The sequence below is a fragment of the Fundulus heteroclitus genome, unplaced genomic scaffold, assembly GCF_011125445.2.
Source record: "Fundulus heteroclitus isolate FHET01 unplaced genomic scaffold, MU-UCD_Fhet_4.1 scaffold_137, whole genome shotgun sequence".
In the NCBI taxonomy this organism is placed as follows: domain Eukaryota; kingdom Metazoa; phylum Chordata; class Actinopteri; order Cyprinodontiformes; family Fundulidae; genus Fundulus; species Fundulus heteroclitus.
Window position 1 is genome coordinate 284,121 of NW_023396549.1, and position 20,472 is coordinate 304,592.

Here is a 20,472-nt window from a genome sequence, read left to right on the forward strand (position 1 = left end):
TGTTGATTGTCATTTTGCCTTGTTTGCACATTGCACAAGGCATCACAGTCCCTTTTATTATATGGACAGAAGCACAAAGTGAACAGACTTTAACTTAAACCGTTCTCTCTAAAGTATAATTTCTACTTTATTAAAAATGTAAACCTCAACTATAGTTTTTTGTTGTTTTGTTTGCAACGCATAAATACTTACATGTTGGGGTGTTGTTACAGATCTGCTAAACAGCAGACAATTTTAGTTGCAACAGAGGAACAAAAATGAGATTTGATCATAACAACACCTTTAACAGCTCTGTTGTGTGTGGCCTCACTGCTGAGAAGGCACTGACAATTAATTTGGCTGTGCCTTTTTAATCAGGTTTCATCTTATATACTGCTTTAACGACATTAATCGTGTCCAAATGTTTATGTTTTAATTTGAAGGTTTTGTTCAGTGAAGTACTTTGTGATTTTCATCAGTAAAAGATGCTATATAAAGACCGTTTAATTAGTAACTGTGAGGCAACTGTGCTAACAGATGTGCCACTGTGCAACCCTCAATTTACTTCAGTTCAGGTCAATTTATAAGTGCATTGTCTATACTTATCTTGTTGGGTTTGCAGAGGGCTTGTGCCTATCCCCAGCAATCAGTGGGAGCGAGGTGGGGTACACCCTGGAAAGGTCACCAGTTCATCACAGGACAACACAGAGACAAACAGGACACGGCATGCACACGCTCATACTTAAGGGAAATTTATAGAGACTAGTTAACTTAACTGCTATGTTTTTGGACAGTGGGAGCAATTAATACGTTAAGTAAACCATGAAGAATGGTCCCTGACTGAACCCAGGACCGTCTTACTCCAAAATAAACGTGCTCACAACTGAGCAGTCTTGAAGCCCTCAGTGCAGCTCCATTTAATCCAATCATCAAACACACTGAGCAACAATACAACAACAGTATGGTTATGACATTCTTAGGTTAAGTTAATATTTATCCATCTGTTCATTGCTTATGCCTCCTTATTCCTTGCATAATAAAATTAATAAACAGCAGATACATATCCATTAAAATTGACAAATTCACATAAATATCTGAGCCTTTTCATTTAAAATGCAGACCTTAATCCAAATAGTAATAATATACATGCTACTAAAATGGCTCAATAGCATATACAAATATGCTGTGTTAATCCCTGTCTTTTTCTTGGCGTTTCTGCAAAACAAATATGATATATGGCCTAATAGTGCTGCTTTGAAGGGTTGGTAAATGGTTATTAGGTGACAGTTAGGTTAATTACTTAATAATTAACCTTCGGTCACACTATTCCCCTTGCATCACATCTCCGAACAACTCTTTAACTTCCACAATCAGTGTATCAGTGGTCATATGATCAGATAAAACGAAACTACAAAGGGGGAAGTAGACCCAAAGAGCACATGACAGCAAGAGGATAGCAGTCACGTATTTGGGGTTGTAGAAAACCGTGATTAACTGTGAATTTTTTTTTTTTTTTTAGTTGACACGAAATGCAGATACCTTGCAATAACAAAGGTCATCCTCGCGCTCATATTAGATGAATTCTCATGAATTATCGTAAAGATATGAATCAGAAGTTAGTGTTTCGGGACTTATCCGTTAACGTTTGAGATACATAAGGAGCCCTGGAGCGCGCATGCGTATTGTGACGCTAGCTGCGGTGAACCATCTTGACGGAAGAAGTTTAACTTTGGGGGGGTGAAACTTTCAGTTTGCGCCACTTGCTGTCCGTCAACAGGGGCTAGCGTAGCAGGTGCCAGGCTGTCCAGCTGAACGAGGTAGTCTTTAGACGTGGTGTGCCGGTGTTTGTGTGTGGAGCAGGTTAGCTAGCAGCGAGTGAAGATGAGGTTCAGCGCTGTGTTCGTGTGTGTGTTCCTGCTCTGGGCTGAGGGGTCTTTGGGGGACACGCCAGCTAACTGCACCTACGAGGACCTGCTGGGGACATGGGTGTTCCAGGTGTCCAAAGGAGGGCACGACAAGACCGTCAACTGCTCTGTTGAAGGTAATACCGCCTCATAGCTGGGAAGGAAATAAAAGTTAAATCACTTTTGATAGCATGTGAGGCGTTGAGGCCTGCTTTTCAGATGAAGAATGCTCACTCTTACATTTCTTTTTTTTTATCTTTGTTTGTGTACATGCATATATATATATATATATATATATATATATATATATATATATATATATATATATATATATATATATATATATATATATATACACACAAATCTCTTAAGTTATATTAGTAATAACGTAAAAGATGAAGTGCTAAAATCTCTTTATGGTTAGGCTGATGGTTGAAAAGTAACCCTGTCTTGATGTCATGTGATCACATGTTGTTTACTCCTCAGCCACAGGTGAGAGCACAGTGACTGTGACCCTGGAGAAGCTGTCCGTAGCCACAGATGAGCTGGGGAACACGGGCTTCTTCACCCTCATCTACAACCAGGGCTTCGAGGCGGTCCTCGGTGGCTACAAATGGTTTGGCTTTTTCAAGGTAACTGTAACATGAACTCATTTCTAGCTTCGAAACATGTCTGATATTGCATGTGATGCTCTGCTGATTCCCCTCATAGACGGATCTGTAATTTAACTAAATGGAAATGTGGTGGTTTGACAGCTTTTGCGGCTTGTTGAATATATATTTCGGAACACTCTGTGTTTCACTCTTGCTCATTTCCTCTCCTTTCCTATACTCTGATGATATCTGCAAAGATCGATGCGCGATGTAATGCAGCAACATTAAGTGAAACCCTTGATCATGTGCAATATTCCTATCTCTCACATGACAAGCAGCCGAGGGAAGTGTCACAGCTGCGTTATTTTCCAGCCTCTGTTCTGACTTGTCCTTGTCTAATTTAACTTCCTCATTGTCTGTTAAGAATTGGGACTTGCCAGGTTTTTTTTTTCTTCTCTTTTTTTTCAAGTTTGGTCTCATGATTTCTTTTGAAACATGACTCAACAAAAAACAAACTGATTTGCCCTTTGAAATCACCTACGCTGCCAGTAAGAAGTCTACGTGCATGCGTTCTCGCTGTACGTGTTAATTGTCGTCTTTTAATGATGCATTACAACTAGGGTTCAATGAAATGTACAAACATCTTTAATGACTTTTTAAAAACGAGTTGGAAGCACAAACATGGATTTTGTTGTGCAATTTCTCTTTTCCAAACTCAGCTGCAATTCTTCTTACAACTTTTTACATATACATACTAAACCTTCACTGCATCACTAATATTTGTTTAAAGGTCCATTAGCAAGTAGACTAACTTATTACTGTCATCAAGCGTGAGTTTTAGATTTAACAGAACTCTTAAAGCAGGACCGTGTAGGTTTTAGACCTAAGTGTTAGCTTAATTTGAGATATATTAAATTATTTTTCATGTCAATATACAGCACTTGGCTCGTATAGATGCTCAGGAGTTCTCGAGGCACGTAACTGGCTGCACTTTAGTTTAGCCCATAAAGTTTTAGTAGAGTTTAGGTTGGTAGCAACTCTAGAAGTTTATTGTAAGCCTGTTTGTGTTTTCTCTGTCCTCAGTGTTCTTCTAAGTTTTTATGATACAACACCACTACTGGCAAAACACCGTAGCCTCGGCATGATCCTACTACCACCATACTTAACAGCTGGTGGTTTTGTTAGGTTGTTGGGGATTAAATGCTCATGAAATTGCGTCAGATTTTGTTTTTGAACAGCAGCAGCCTCTTGCTCCCTGTTAATGTTAAACTCCCTTCACAGTTCATAATGACACTGGTGTTCTGACGTCTTCCAGTTTCTAAAAGGTTTGAGTCTTTGGGGTTCCTGATATGCTTTTGAACACCATTGCCAATTTTCTTTCTTCTGACGTAACTGTTAGGGTCAGATGAGATGAGGTTTGACACAGTTGTGCGTCCCTACAGCAGGTTGTTCCTAAACACATACCAAAACTGGTTTTTAAATGGATAAATCAAGCTAATGTTAAGCTTCTAGAATGACTGATAAATTAATATGTATAGAATCTGCTTAAAAGTAGCATTTGTGGCAGAAAACCAGTCATTTTACAGTGTTTTTCGGACTATAAGGCGCACTTTAAATTTTCTCAAAAATTGATGGTGCGCCTTACAATCTGGTGTGCCTTTATATATGACCACGGTACTTTTTATGCTTACTGGCCGGTTTAAAAAACAAAAACAAAAAAAAACAACAATAAATAATAATAATAATCTGTTAATATTTGTAAGTACGACTTTGGTTAGCAACGAAGCCGCCCCGCTCAATGTATATTCGGAGCGGTACACGGTACACTGTATCACTACCTAATCAGTCCCCTGAGCTGTCTACAAGACTGCCTGACTGTAATGTTGAAACTAGAAGTGCATTCAAGGCAGCCTGCACCCGGAGTACGCGCTAACACCATAAGCCAAGTAAGTTAGTTCAATATAAAAGTTATGTTTATTTTGGCCTTGTGTTAGTAACAGGACAGTGTAGTCCAACTACTCTGTCCTCCCAGCAGAGATGTATAGAATGCTGTGTACGTGAAGGGGTGGAGTTATATTACACACTTGGGAAGAATATTTAATGCGCCTTATAATTCGGTGTGCCTTATATGCGGACATAGACACGTTAATTCACGGTGCGCCTCATAGTCTGAAAATACGGTAAGTAAAGTCCACCAATTCTGAAAAGAAGTGTGATCAAATATCCAGACAGAATTGTTGCAAAAGCTAGAATGCTGGGTCCTTCTTGATAGCTATGAAAAGCTGGTTGCGTTTGTCTGCAACTTGCTAAGGAACATTTATCTGAAATTAGTGCGGGTGTAAATATGCGTTTGACCTGGTGTGCATGAGCAGGAAATGTGGGTTAGAGAAAATCTAAAAAAAGAAAAGAAAAAAAGTCAAACTTCCGTCCAAGTGTTTATACAAGCATTTGAAGAAGGTTGTTTTGTGCTACAACCTAAAAACAGAACAGTTCAAAAGCCTAATTTCTGTAAAGTTCTGACTGGCACTGAATTTGCATAGAAGAACACTGTCTCTGTGTGTGTAAAAGACAAAAAGTCATAACAGTCTGCTGCATCTTACAGTACACCCAGGAGGGCTCGAAGGTGACCAGCTATTGTGACCAAACCCTGCCAGGATGGGTCCACGACGTCCTGGGACGCAACTGGGCCTGCTTTGTGGGCAAGAAGGTGAAGAGTGTGCCGCCCAGATCAGATTTCAAGCCCGTCTTCAGCAGCGGGTACGTAAATTATAACCAGTTAGGACCATTTAGCCAGAATACAAATGATAAGAGTGTGCACTAGTAAACATAAGCTAGGTCCAGTGGAAGACCAGAAGAGCCAATGTGCACTTTTGACATTTCTGCTTCCTGCTGCATTTTCCCTTCCTCAATTTCTTTCTCTGATGTGAGTGAGCAAACATTATCTAACTATCTGAATTTTTTTAAAATATTTTTTATGAAAGGCTCAGCATACACTCTCTGGTCACATGAAGCTGCTTTCTGCAATACAGAGATTCAAGGCACGAGTTTTATTTACTGAAAGTTCAGCAAAATGTCTCCACAGTTTTATACCTCTAATCCAAGCTTTTCTGTCTTTTTCTTACGAACATTCGGAGACTGCGCATATACAGAAGAAAGTGTATTCATGCTAATGCTCAGTTGGTGTCAACAGATAAATTCAGAAACTCTGTACCTGTGGTAATGTTTTAACCACCGATCAAATTAGGAAGAGTTCAAGCTGCAAGATTCAAGATTAGTTACTGGTTGATTTTTGGCTTAAACTTTAATCAAGTGAAGTAACGTGCTGCCTACGGTCTGTGTTATTCTAGTGTTTGGTGAGGTATATGAACCAAATATTGAGTTAAAGTAGAGTTACTGTGTAGTTACAGTGCAATGCAGACCTCATCAAATTTTAGTTTAAAGTAGTCACTCGTTTAGATAGAGGGCGCGCATGAGTAAACTTTAAAAGCTGGATGTACGACTTGCTTTAGAGTATGTCAGAAACAACTGCTACCTATTCTAGAAACAATATTACAAGTTCTTGAAACTATTAGCACCGCAAAACATGGTCAATATTTGCTTGTCTTTTAGAAGTATGATTATGCTGTTTGTGTAGAGGTACAAACTCCACACAAATACACTTTTCACTCTTTTCTGCTGTTCAAATGTCCCAACTTGGTTTTATTTGGCTCAAATAGGAGTTTTTTTCATTTCCATACATTAACTTACATGAGGTGACTGATAAAATCCTTGCTCTTGAACTGAAAGTACTGTCATATTCAGTAAATCAGAATGCTATTGAAAATATTATTCGTTTCAGTACCTCTCTTCAGTAAGTGATACACATTTTATAAATGAATTACAGACCGCTTAGGGTTTCTGTTAGTTATGATGATTTTCTGCTTACATCTATTGAAAACACATTTAGGATTAGAATATTACATCAGACCATTTAAAAAAAAAAATGTAATACAGAAATGTTGACCTAATGAAAAATATGTTTTAAGACCTGCTTAAAGGTTCCCGTTTTCTAAAGGTACTTTAAATCTGACCAATGAGCCTCACCAATATGCATCTTGTAGCTTATTGAATCAAATAGTAGATTTTGCATTACGAATGAAATGTCCAGTGTTGTTTTAAAGTGATCTTGACCTTACCATCGTCTTTCCATTCATCCCCCCCCAGACTGCTGCCAAAGCCGTACAAACACAACCTGGACTTCATCACTTTAATCAACACAGTTCAGAGCTCCTGGAAGGCTGTGGCGTATCCCGAGCACGAGATGTACACCCTACGAGAGCTGCATTACAGAGCGGGGGGCCCTGCCTCCCGTATCCCCGTGTGAGTCTTTGATTTCTCATTCTATCCTCTTCGTGTGAGAGCCAGGTGGATAAGCCTGGTTTCCTGCTGAATAAAATCAATTTAGGAGGATATTTATTGGCTGATTTTCTGTTTGCCACAGCTGTGTGGTGCAAAATTACCACCTTTTAAGTTGGCTTCCCCGTTTGTTTCTTCAGACGTGTTCGCCCTGCCCCCGTGGAAGCCGGTTTAGCCAAGATGGCCGCAGCTCTGCCTGAGCACTGGGATTGGAGAAACGTTAATGGCGTCAACTTTGTTAGCCCTGTGAGGAATCAAGGTGACTCTCCCATTACTATCTTATACAAGTAAAACAACATAGTTCTTTGTTTAATTATTTCCTTTTGAAATAAGTAGATTTAAAAAAAAAGTATTTTTAAATTCCTTTATTTTAACACATTTTAAACCTATTTGAATTTTCCTTAAATGTCATTTAATGTATTTCTTTAAGCAGGTTTATGGAGCAAACTCAGGTGTTATTCTTTTTCTTTAAACAGGGTGTCTGCAGAGTCTTAAAGTCTTAGTTTTGAAAATCAGGGTTTAAGGCCTTAAAAAGTCTTAAATTCATTGAATAATGTTCAAGTCTTATTTTTTTTAACTCAAATGCACAGTAAAATGCTTCTGCAACACTGAATGGTACCATTGTGGAGGAGTGAAAATGACGACACAAAGGATGTAGGTTTGAACAGCTCTTTACTCGACTCCAACTGAGAGCAACTGTACAGAAAACCATATATATATATTCCAACGAACAAACATATTTCTCATATCTAAAACTTCTCCACTGAGTGAGAGTGGAGCCCCCTAGTGGTCCGCCACATATGCCCCCCCCGAACACTCAGTAGGGTAAAATAACAAACTAATCCAGATTCGTGCGTTTCAACAAACGTCCAAAACGGCTGAACTTGGACCCTGTAGGATGATCCTGGGACATCCGTGCCTGAGGACGAGGGCGACATGGAGGGGCTGCAGGGGGGTTGAGCTCCGATAAATGAGGATCTCTGGAGGGAGAACAGCGGTCCATTAAAACAGTGGAGGGGGGTCTTCCCCTGCGAGGAGCTTGGGCCGTTACCACCTGATCGTCCGCCAAGACATGAGCGGGTTTGAGCCTGTCAACACAGATAGTTTCCTTACGCCCTCCCAAATCCAAAAGAAAATGTTTAGGCCCTGGTTCAAGGACTCTGAAAGGGCCATCATACAAAGGTCGTAGGGGTGTTCTGTGCGCATCGTGTCGAACGAAAACAAATTTAGAGGTCTCTAAGTTCTCAGGAACAAAGGACTGGGGCAAACAATGGTGAACAGGGGTGGGAACCTGAAAGGAGTCTCCCTGAGGGAAAAAACGTTGCCCAAGTGGACCGAACTGTGGCGCAGGGGAATCAGGTAAAAACGCCCCAGGGACACGCAGGGGCTGACCGAAAACCAGTTCAGCTGTGGAAGCACCAAGGTCCTCTTTAACGGCTGAACGCAAACCAAGCATGACCCATGGAAGGCGGTCAACCCAGTTTCCATCAGTTAAAGAAGCACGGAGCGCAGCTTTCAAAGACCTGTGGAACCGCTCACACAACCCATTAGCCTGCGGATTGTACGCAGTGGTGCGGTGGATCTTGACCCCCAGACCCTCTGCCATGACGGACCAAAGCTCTGAAACGAACTGTGGGCCTCTGTCAGAGGTAATGTCAGAGGGGGGGCCAAAACGTGCAACCCAGGTGGACAGAAAAGCCCGGGCCACCGCTGCTGACGTTGTAGATGACAGCGGAACCACTTCTGGCCACCGGGTTGTACGATCGATCATGGTCAGGAGATGTGTGAAACCCTGTGATGGAGGAAGGGGACCCACAAGGTCTACATGCACATGATCAAACCGCTTGTCAGGGATGGGAAACGGTTCCAAAGGTGCTTTAGTGTGCCTCTGGACCTTAGCACGCTGGCACTGGACACAGGCTGCAGCCCATTCTCTAACTGTTTTGCGCAGTCCAGTCCAAACGAATTTAGAACCAACCAGTTTGACGGAGGCCCTAATGCCGGGATGCGAGAGGGAGTGTAACGTGTCAAAAACCCGGCGGCGCCACGAAACAGGAACCAGAGGGCGGGGACAGCCAGTAGAAACATCACAGATCAGAGGAGGACCACCTTCCTGCATCTGTCTTTCCTCCAGCTGGAGGCCCGTGGACCCAGTCTGTAGCGCAAGGATGTCTGCATCACTGCGCTGGTCTGCAGCCATAGCAGAAAAATCGATACCTACATAAACTGGGCAGATCAGCGCACGAGACAGACAGTCAGCCACCAAGTTGGACTTGCCAGCAACATGCTGAATGTCAGTCGTGAATTCGGAAATGGCGGCAAGGTGGCGTTGCTGTCGTGCGGACCAGGGGTCGGATGTTTTGGACATGGCAAAGATGAGGGGCTTGTGGTCCACAAAGGCAGTAAATGAGCGGCCCTCCAGAAAATATCTAAAATGGCGTGTAGCCAGGTAGAGAGCAAGCAACTCTCTATCAAAAACGCTGTATTTCCGTTCATTGTCCCGCAAAGTACGGCTGAAAAAGGCAAGTGGCTGCCAAACACCAGAGACACGCTGCTCTAAAACCGCCCCCACAGCCACGTCAGATGCATCAGTTGTCAGAGCGATCTGAGCTGACTGGGAAGGGTGGGCCAGAAGAGCAGCGTCGGCCAAAGCAGACTTAGCGCCACCAAACGCCTGGAGGCGTTCAGGGACCCAGTCGATGCTGTCGGTGGCTTTTCGTTGTTTGAGCGCACCGTAAAGCGGCTGCAGAAGTTGTGCTGCATTGGGGATAAAGCGGTTGTAAAAATTAACCATCCCCAAGAACTCCTGCAGGGCTTTAACCGTCTGGGGGCGGTGGCCCAAAAAATCAATGACCGGCAACCCAAATTGGCATTTTGCAGGGTTGACAATCAGGCCATGTGCCGCCAAACGTTGAAAAACCTGACGTAGGTGGGACATGTGCTGTTCGGCCGAGCTGCTGGCCACAAGGATGTCGTCCAAATATACAAAAACGAAGGACAACCCACGCAGAACGGAATCCATCAACCGCTGAAATGTTTGAGCTGCACCTTTAAGGCCGAATGGCATGCGTAAAAACTCAAACAGGCCAAACGGAGTGATCACCGCGGTTTTAGGGATGTCCTCAGCTCTCACAGGAACCTGGTGATAACCCCGCACCAAATCCACTTTAGAAAAAATGGATGTCCCGGAGAGATGGGCAGAGAAATCCTGGATGTGGGGGATAGGATAACGGTCGTTCTCTGTGACGTTATTTAGACGACGGAAATCCCCACAAGGCCGCCACTGGCCGTCCGACTTGGGCACCATGTGCAACGGTGACACCCAGGGGCTGTTGGAGCGCCTCACGATCCCTAAACGCTCCATGTTGGCAAACTCCTCCCGCGCAACAGCCAGCTTTGCCGCGTCAAGGCGGCGCGCGCGCGCAAACACTTGAGCGCCAGTTGTGGGGATATAATGCTCTATCCCGTGCTTTGTGTCTGTGTTTGAAAAATTGGGGAGAGTCAGAGAGGGAAAATCTGACAATAAACGCTGGAACGCGTCCCCTGAAGCTAAAAAATTAGTGTGTACTAACGGCCCAGCTCCTCGCGTTATACAAGGCAGTGAAGAAAAAGACACAGCGTCAATTAAACGCCGGTTTGCAACGTCCACAAGCAGGCCGTGAGCACAGAGGAAATCAGCCCCTATGATGGGGACAGAGCTCGCTGCCACTACAAAGCTCCACTGGAAGTCACGTCCATTGAAACGGACAGTCACCAACCTTTCTCCGAATGTTCTGATGGGAGAACCGTTAGCGGCGGTCAGCTGGGGACCGCAGCCCTCAGCAAGCCTGTCGGAGCCCGCCGGGGGAACAAGGCTCTTCTGCGAACCTGAATCCACCAGAAAATGTCTCCCCGATCGTGAATCCTCAATAAAGAGCAGCCTCTCCTTATCGCCGACGGCCGCGGCTGCTAGCAGGCGTCGGCTTGGTCGTTTCCCGGCGGCTTGAAGCTGCAGGGCGGGAGGCAGCGCCGCGCCCTGACGCCAAAGCGCTGATGGTAGAAACAAAAGGCCGGCTTCTGGCGTTTCCTGGTGGCGATCGCTGCCATCACCGATGGCTGATCGACCGCTGAAGACTGCAAAGGCTCAGAAGACGAAGCTGTAGGTTCCTTGGCCAGCGACTGGACCGTGAAGGTCCTGGAAGCCAGGAGGATGCGATCAGCTTCCTCAGCCAGCGAGCAGTAATCCTTCTCCCGCAGCAGGGACGAGTTAGCCAGAGCGATCCGCACCGGAGCCGGGAGTTGTCGCAGGAACAGGTGGATGAAAAGAAATCCGCCTTCGTCGTCACCCAGCAAGGACAGCATGCTTTCCATGAGCTCCAAAGCTGAGCCATCTCCTAACCACGAGAGAGAAAGCAGCTTTTCGGCGCGTTCTGCGTCGGACAGGGAGTAACGGCGGAGAAGCAGGTGTTTGAGCGCGCTGTACTTTCCGTCCGCGGGAGGGTTGCGAAGCAGGCTCATCGCGCGCCTGGTGGATGGTGGATCCAGCGCTGAAACCACATAGTGGTACTTTGTGTCGTCCGATGTGATCCCACGAAGAGCAAACTGTGCTTCGACGTGGAAGAACCATGATTGCGGATCATGTAGCCAGAAATCCGGAATCTTAACGGCCACAGCAAAAGAAGCCGGTGTAGGTCCACCAGAGACAGCGATCGGCTGTGAGGAGCTGGGCAGGCCATCAGATGTGGACATGTTGGCTCACAGGGGTCACCAATGTGGAGGAGTGAAAATGACGACACAAAGGATGTAGGTTTGAACAGCTCTTTACTCGACTCCAACTGAGAGCAACTGTACAGAAAACCATATATATATATACCAACGAACAAACATATTTCTCATATCTAAAACTTCTCCACTGAGTGAGAGTGGAGCCCCCTAGTGGTCCGCCACACCATATTTAATGTATTTACAACTAAAACACGCAGATTATTCTGTATCACTTGATGGTCAAGTAGTGCTTCTTCAAACAGCGATTTTGAAGCCTGCTGCTGCATATGCAAACCCCCCAAAAAACAACATAAAGCTGAATGCTGGGTGTGCGAGCGGTGGAGTCGCTTTGAGGAAGCGCTGTTAGAGCTGTGAGCGGTTAGAGAGAGACGGCAGCTAGGAACCTTCAGGACCCACATTACGAACAGAGGTTCTCTGGATTCTCCACGCGGTGACTAAACGCCATTCATACCACGCAGATGGCTTGCTCCAAACCATTCAGTCCAGATAATTGGAATCCAAGCTAAAAGGGCATGAGGCAACCAGCAACTTAATTATGCTCCTGAAAGTACACATAGGTTATATTTATTAAAGTATTTGGGTATATGGCTAATCGCGGAATTACTGTTGGATCATAGCATCTGACCCAATGTTTGAAAATAAGATAACAGGACAGAGAAAAATATGAAGTCGTGCAAATTCAGAAATAAAGTCTAAAATAAAACATAATTCAAAATTACAAATTCATGCGTAAGAAACACTTTTCTAAATCAACCTTTTTCTGCATCAAACTGATAAAACTGATGCTTACATGCATGTAATATATATTTATTAGAACAAAGTGATATATACCGTTTACAGTATATTGACTTATCTATATTGACACAGCGGCCTCAGTAGATATGAAATAACATTAAAACAACAAAGCTTATGTATACACAAGAAGTCAGCCTTTATTATAAACTTTACGTTTCTCTCTATTTTTTCATTAAGTGAAGTTACTCGCAGTGGGCAGACTTGCCACAAATGTTATTCAAGAGCAGCGATACCTCTTAATAATATTATTCAAGTAAAAGGAAAAAGCCCATTACAGTTAAACCACTCCTAAAAGTACATTCTTTTCAGAAAGTTTATATGCATGTTGGAATAAACTCACTTTTGGGTGTCTCTGTATGTCGCGCTTATATTAGATTGGCTTGAAGGATCAGAGGCAGGTTTACATCTGCCAGCTGCCAGTAATGGTTTCCACACAGGTGCTTCCTTCCCTCTTTGTGCGTCTGGGGTCCGCTCGCTGCTCTCTTCCTGTTTTCTGCGCGCGGTTGTGTGAGAGCGAAGAGAGTACAGAGGCTGAGTACTTTGAGTGTCTGAGAGGACCTTTTATAGGGTGGGGTTTAAGCATCTACAGAAATCCAAAGTGCTTCACTGGAATGGCCCTTCAAGCTGCTGTGCAGGCTTACGGTGCTTATTTTGTTTCTATCGCATCAGTCAAGTCCAGTTTCTTTTATAGGTTTCAATGAGCTTCGCAAAAACGTTGGTTTGGGCTCCGGATGCCTTGATCTGGCCTGTAAAAGAAATGGCACTAATGTTCTGATGTGGCCCCATGTGCTCGATCTGGTCCACATTTCTTGCATTTTGGTTATCTCAACAAATTTCTTTCTTAAACGAGCGGCCACTTCTGTGGAAGTGTTTCCAGCTGGAGAAGAGAAATGACATGTTGCAGTGGGCGACGCTGGGGAGGAGAGATTTCAGCAATGTTTGCTCAGGACTTCACAAAGCCCAGCGATAACACGTTCACTGCAAACAGTCGCTCACGCTGATAGGAAGTATTTGCTTCGCCCTCTTCCCTTCTGTCCCCTTATCGTTTAAGTCGGCTGGGGGGGGGTCCAGGTATGTGCGGCGTTTACATCAACACAGAAAACGTTCAACGTAATCAGCGGGAGAGGAAGCATTTTACCTCGGATCAGAGGCGTGAATATGTCTCTAATGAGATGAATGACAAATGTCCCCTCGTAATCTAGCTGGCGGTCTGATGTCTCTGTGCTGGTAAAGCGTTTCTCTGCCTCGTTCTCCTGTCAGACATCCTATACTCCGCTTAAATCCCTCCCTCCACGCCGCCCCTGACCGCTCTTCACTTCAGGGTCAACATGCTTTGTAAATAATTTATCTTTACAAAGATCTGATCTGGACTCGAAGGGTGAACTGTTTAGACCTCTCCTAGAATTTCATCACCAGGAGCAGCTCTGTGTGCCGCCATGCAACATGACTTTCACTTTATTTTTTTTTTGTAAATTATCTGACATTAAACACAGGAAACAGTAAAAAAAAAAAAAGATAAACAAACAAACCCACAATTTACCAAAAAAAAGGAATAGGCTGAAGCAAAGCTTATTATTGCCTACCCTGTTTTATACTTACAAACCTTTACAACCTACCAGGTTCTTTACAGTACATATATAAATATTCAAAACTACATAACATAGGATTTTATCATTTTACATTTTAAAGCCCTTTTAAAATTCATCAAGAAAGGACATAACTTTAAATCGTCATTCAGTTCATTCCACAGGTTCACACCAATAACTGAAACACTTCTAGACTTTATCTGGCTCTTCTCTTTTGCACAGTCAAATATAAACAAACCTCGCAAATTATATTTATTCTCTCTTAACTTAAATAATTCCTGAATACCAGAAGGAAGACTTTTGTTCACTGCTTTATACATTATTTCCAGTATTTTTATATAAACAATGTCTTTGAATTTTAATGTGTTGCTTTGAATGAAGAGTTTATCAGTTGGTTCACGGTATCCCACCTTATTAATAAGCCTTATAGCTTTTTTTTTGCAACTTAACTAACTTATCAATAATTGTTTTATTTGCATTTCCCCATACTTCTGAACAATAAGACAAATAAGGCATGACCGATGAGGAATATATAATATGCAGGCCTTTGATATTTATTAAATCTTTTATTTATGACAAAAAAAAAATGACAACAGCCACACAGATGTGTAAGTGTATGATCTACAGGCTGCCTCTGTGTGCAGCCCTGGAAGACGGCTCTCTTTTAAAATCTCCTCTGCCCGAGGAACTAAAACTTTGAATTCGACACTTGTCAAAGAACACAGGGGGATCTGTGGCCGTCTCCAAATCTGTCACATCAGTCTGAGCAGCAGTCGGGGGGGGGGAATTTATAGCAGCCTGCTGATGTGCACGTCCCGGTGATGAGAGATTAGGCACACGTGGATGTGGTGAGCGTAACGTGACCGCTCTGGTCTGAAAGACACTATTGACTTTTATTGAAGGAAGCAAGCGAGGCTGTGATCTTTAGCTTGTTTAAATGTGACCGTGTCCTGTGAAATTTACTAAAATTTACCTTTTTTTGCCCTCGCCTGGAGTCATCCCGCAAACTGCAGCATCACAACTTTCCCTCAATCAGAATTAAAGTCTGTTCCACCGTATTTGTACCAGAAATCTAAGGGGTTTTGGTCCCAGATAAGCTCTCCTCTGTCTCACTTTGAATCATTACTGCAATTAAGTCACCGTGCACATTCCTGCGGCCTCTGTTCCTTCACCTAATTTGTTCCTGTAGAGCATTTTATTAGCAGCCTAGTGCCTGACACCATGTGTACAAACCTTGTTTATTCTGGGTTTGTGTCTGTGCCTTGTTCTCTTGGTATGCATCCATCGTCTAGATTAGATAAGTATGCAGTGGCAGGAGCATTAAAGGAACATTTAGTGCTGAACGGTGAAATGCGTTGCTAAGTAAATGTGCTGTTAAGGACAGCACGAGCACAGTCGCTCCAGCTAAGTAAAATGTACTTTTTAGTAGTGCTTTGCGGGTTTATTATTACTTTTTGCACCAAAGATGTACCGATCACAACTTCATGGCAGCTTCGGTATCGTTGGTTTTTGTAAACCTTCGACGTGCAGATGGCAGTTTTAGCTGGTCGTGATTTCTTTTGAAAAACTACGATGTGATTTAGAAGAACAAAATTGAATTGTACATTTTTTTTAATCCCTAATTATTTATATTGGGAGGAGATAAACCATTTCAAACTGCTTTTAGCATCATATTTTACAGATTAGTGGGGTTCACACAGCTAAAATCACAAAACAGCAGAGTCTGTTGGTATTAATTGGTGAATGTAGATCCTTAACCCTGAGATTTACATTTCTAAATGTTGCCTCGAAAATCTATGTACTGTTTGCAGTGTATTGACTTGACCGCCAAATGGCACAGCGGCCTCAGTAGATAGGAAATAACATTAACACAGCAAAGCTTGTGTATAAACAAGAAGTCAGCCTTTAATATAAACTTTACGTTTCTCTCTCTTTTTTCATTCAGTGGAGTTACGCGCCGTGGGTAGACTTGTGTTAAATGTTATTCAAGAGCAGCCATACTTCTTAAAAATATTATTTAAGTAAAAGTAAAAAAAGTACATTACAGTTAAACTACTCCTAAAGGTACATTCTTTTTGAAAAGTTTAGAAATATATTGGAAGAAACTATTGTCCGATGTCCAAATGCACTTAGCATTCATACTATTGGTTGATTTACAGCAAAGTCGGTACAGTTAACATTTTGAAAAATCACCTTTAAAAATATGTCTTTTTTTTTTCCCCAGTTCAGAGTCAATATGTCTGTGTCTAATGTTCTTATTTTGATGACTTGCAGGAACCTATGCTTTTGTTCCTTTGTTGCGTTGATGCTTTTATCAAAGTAGACACTCGGGGAACTGAATCAAGCAAAAACACCTTTATGTTTATCATGGCTGCGCTGGTGAAACCTTTCCATAAGAGGAAAACTTCCAGCTAAAAGTTACTTTCTATAGGCCTGCGACGCACACCAGGGCAGGTTACTGAACATCTTTAAAAAGCCTTTTTTGTGCAGATTTCCTTCATAAATCTATTAATGAAACTGAATCTAACATTGAGTCTGATCCACTCAGTAACAGCGTCCACACCAAACAGTCTTGCTGTCCAGTCAAGCTACAATTTTTCTGATTCTGGCCACCAGACGATTTCTCAGGGCACCTGTTGTTTAAATGATTTGGATAAATGGTGTCAACCATGTTTTAAGTTATTTTTAAAGCTGAATATTTGTGTATTTTGTTGTGACTTAGCATCCTGCGGTAGCTGCTATTCCTTCGCCACCATGGGAATGCTGGAAGCTCGAGTTCGGATCCTCACAAACAACAGCGATGCCCCCGTCCTCAGTCCCCAGCAAGTGGTCTCCTGCTCTGAATACTCCCAAGGTAAACTACTGCTGTGAAAGATATTGTCTCTAAAAAAAAAAAAAAAAAATGAATTCACCCTTTCTGCAGGAGATGATGTGTAACAGATGAAAATAAGGTTTTGGATGTTTTTACAAGAAAATCAAAACAAAATACTGAAATAAAGCAAAACTGCAGAATCAGAGGAAGGGGGTTTCAAGCATTTTCAGAATGTCTCATTTAAAACCTTTTAAAACCTCCAGCATTTCCCAAAAAAATCTTTAACCCTTTGTTGAAAGAGCTCTACTTTTCTCACCTTTTTTAAGGCTGTGATGGCGGCTTCCCTTACCTGATTGGGAAGTATGTGCAGGATTTCGGCATCGTGGATGAGTCCTGCTTCCCGTACATTGCGGCGGACTCTCCCTGTGGCGTTCCTCAGAACTGCGGCCGAATGTACACAGCAGAGTACGGGTATGTAGGCGGATTCTACGGCGGCTGCAGCGAGACGGCCATGAAGTTGGAACTGGTCAAGAACGGACCGATGGCAGTCGCTCTGGAGGTACACCTGCTTATTGGCTCACTGCTTTTCCTGCGCAAATTTTCCCATTGCAATCATTGCAATGTGTTTCCGCAAGATGGAGATCATCTTACGGGTAAACTTCAGTAAGGATACATCAGCCAAAAGGAACCATCGTTCAGTTTCTTTACTAAAAGATAACAAAAGAAAAAGAAACCTTTTAACTTTCTCTCATTCAATCACATTCTCCACAGATTTTTATAATTTAATCTTAGTTTGTTTCTGACTTTAATACATATTACTCATGGTGCCTTTCTGAAGTATTTACATCCCCTGACGTTTTGACCTTTTTATTTCATTAGAATTACTGTACAAACATCAATGTGTTTTAATTGGTATCTTATGTAGTAGAGCAACAGACAGTAACGCATAATTTTGAAGTTAAAAGAAAGCAATACATGATTTTCTTTTACAAATATACATTTTAAAGGTTTGGGGTGTATTCATATTGAGTCATTACTCTGCAGAACCAACTTTTGTCAAAATTATATCTGCAAGTATTTTCTGGTCAGCCTCTGACTTTGACACCTAGAGAATAAAATAAAGAAGAAGCCACCAGAAGCTGTAAAAGTAGTATATACTCAGTAAAAATAAGATGTCAGAGGTTTGTTAGAGAACAGCAATGTGAAGATTAGCAAACAGAGCAGACAGGGAGGATGGATGGAGCTCAATAAAGGATAACCCTGAAGAAAAAAAAAAACATTTTAGAGTCTTTTTAAAAGACTGGGCTAAAGATTTGCCTTCCAGTAGGAAAACAACACTAAGAGCACAGCAGAGCTGGTTTAGATCCAGGCCTGTTTTATGTGCTATAAAAGCTTATCTTATTCTAGATGAGAATCTGTGGCAGAACTTTAAACATATCGCTGTTCATTGATGCTCTCCATCCAAGCTGACAGAGTTTGAAATAATTTGCTCAAGTTCAGCAGAATGGACAAATATTTCTCTAGCTGTACAAATCTGGTAGACTCGCACCAGAGGGCTTGCAGCTGGAGCTGCAGCGATTGGTGCTTCTACACAGTCCTCCGTCAGGGCGCTGAGCGCAAATGAATGCAACACCTTTAGATTTATCTTTGTAAAAACTTGAAGAGTCAATCATTTTCTTTCTTCACATTTTTTTTCACCCCTTGATTTGGGTTTCTAACAAAATGTAAAAAAAAAAAAAAGTTCAAAGGCAATCCAAGAACTCGGCCCAAACAAAATATTGACATCGTGGGGAAACATTTTTATGTTCTCCAGTCCAATAAAAGAAGATACAATGATCAATATGTTTTTTTGCCACTCTGAGGACAGCGATGCAAACAGAGGAACCGCTTGGCCGTTTTACCCACAAAGCAAAATGATTGAAAAAGGCCAATAATCACGAGTCGTCATCTGCCTACAGGTCTACCCCGATTTCTTGCACTACAAGGAGGGCATCTACCACCACACAGGCTTCAGAGACTCCGTTAATCCCTTCGAGCTGACCAACCATGCCGTCCTGCTGGTGGGCTACGGCCGCTGCCACAAGACCGGACAGAAGTACTGGATTGTGAAGAACAGCTGGGGCAGCGGGTGGGGCGAAGACGGCTACTTCCGAATTCGCCGGGGAAGCGACGAGTGTGCCATCGAGAGCATCGCCGTCGCAGCCAAGCCCATCCCTAAGCTGTAGAAGCTTTTTAAGTCGAGATCAGTAGAAATTAGTGCCTTGATCACAATTCTGAATCATTTAAATTAAATGTATTCTGTTTTTAATCTGGGTTGAAAATAGGGAGCTGTAATTGGTCACACGGATGCCTGTGGTCTGGCTCCCTCTTTCGTGCGAGACAGGTTGACCTAACACATGCATAGATGCATGAAAAGCTACTGATTGAAGGTTTTTTTTTTTTTTTCTCAAACCAGACTTTGATCAAATCCTCTCAATGTGTTCAGCGTTTTAAACATATTACACCTAAAAAAAAAACAAGTAGCATTATTTATCAGTTTTCAAATTCTGAAATGAAAGGCTTGTAGCTAAGGACAAAATGAAACCCGGTGCCCAAACACTCCCGAATGAAAGGTTTTAAAACACAGCCAAAGATTTTTTTTTTTTTTTTTTTTTTTTTTTTTAAAGTTGCTCCACACACTATTAATTTACAGCCTCTTCTAAATTTTAAGAAGCTGGATACAGTTGATTTGCTTCTTGGTGTTGAATGTAGTGTTTTTATCCAGTAGTCCTGTGTGTTTGTTGATTGTTAATGCAGTTGGTTGTTATCCTCCTCCTAAATCCATGCTGAAACTGTCTCCACAAACAGGAAAAAATGGACGCTGTGACCGGTTTTAACCTCTATTTTGAACATTTTAAAAGGGAAATTATTTGTCTGAGTGTGATTATCCAGTGTCAGGTGCAGGACTTTGATTTTTCTTCGTCTCAGGGAAGCGCTGCGGAGAATTGACGCATATCTTTAGTCCCTGCTTCCCTGCAAGCAGGGACTTCCCTGCAATCGACATCATTGCCGCCCTGTTTCACTGTGGATTGTTCCCTGTGGAGCATTTAAAGGGAATTGCTTTCAATAAAGGGATTCAACACATTGCAGAGTGTTTGTTTAGTTCTTTGTTTTCAATTGTTAAATATTTTTTATGTCTTGTAAAAGAAAATGTCAGATTAATTTTGTTTGGAAATCCTTTTAAGGGATTTGCCACTATTATTTTCTTTGCAAGGTTGTTATGTTAAGGGGATTGATCCGTTTAAGCACAGTTTTGACAACAGGCAACAACAAGTAGCGATTGTTTGCAATCAGTGCGTTGCATTTAGGCATCCATTGTTTTTGCTTTTATTGGTACTTTGTGCTTAAGTCCCCACTTCTAACACATATTCTTTAGGGCATTCAAGTAAAATTAAGTCTTTGAAGTTCTGATGCATTTCTTTTTAAATACAAAAAGACACGAGAAAACCTGGTTGTGTGTGGCTTATTTCACATGCTTTAGTAAACAGCACAGGAACTGTTTAAGAAGCTAATTTGCTGGTGTTGGAGAGTTTTTGAGAGTTTTACTGTACCTGCTTCATCTCACTCAATGACGGCTGAATTCACTGGTGTTTAGGAATTTAAAG

The 20,472-nt window shown here is 42.3% G+C and overlaps 1 protein-coding gene across 1 annotated transcript; it reads left to right on the forward strand.

Moving 5' to 3' along the window:
* The first annotated feature begins 1,678 nt into the window (after positions 1–1,678).
* LOC118558625 (dipeptidyl peptidase 1-like) lies at positions 1,679–19,344 on the forward strand. The gene is made up of 8 exons (XM_036129086.1): positions 1,679–2,020; positions 2,370–2,515; positions 5,079–5,233; positions 6,680–6,835; positions 7,012–7,130; positions 16,739–16,870; positions 17,155–17,387; positions 18,787–19,344. The coding sequence occupies exons 1-8, from the start codon at positions 1,861–1,863 to the stop codon at positions 19,051–19,053; spliced, it is 1,368 nt and encodes a 455-aa protein (XP_035984979.1). The 5' UTR covers positions 1,679–1,860; the 3' UTR covers positions 19,054–19,344.
* The last annotated feature ends 1,128 nt before the right edge of the window (positions 19,345–20,472 follow it).

What these genes read in the sequence shown, in the direction of transcription:
- LOC118558625 (XM_036129086.1), top strand. Translation starts at nt 1,861, where the DNA reads ATGAGGTTCAGCGCTGTGTTCGTGTGTGTGTTCCTGCTCTGGGCTGAG. An exon ending in CTGCTCTGAATACTCCCAAG is followed by an intron (nt 16,871 to 17,154) that starts GTAAACTACTGC and finishes ACCTTTTTTAAG; the next exon opens with GCTGTGATGGCGGCTTCCCT. An exon ending in CGATGGCAGTCGCTCTGGAG is followed by an intron (nt 17,388 to 18,786) that starts GTACACCTGCTT and finishes ATCTGCCTACAG; the next exon opens with GTCTACCCCGATTTCTTGCA.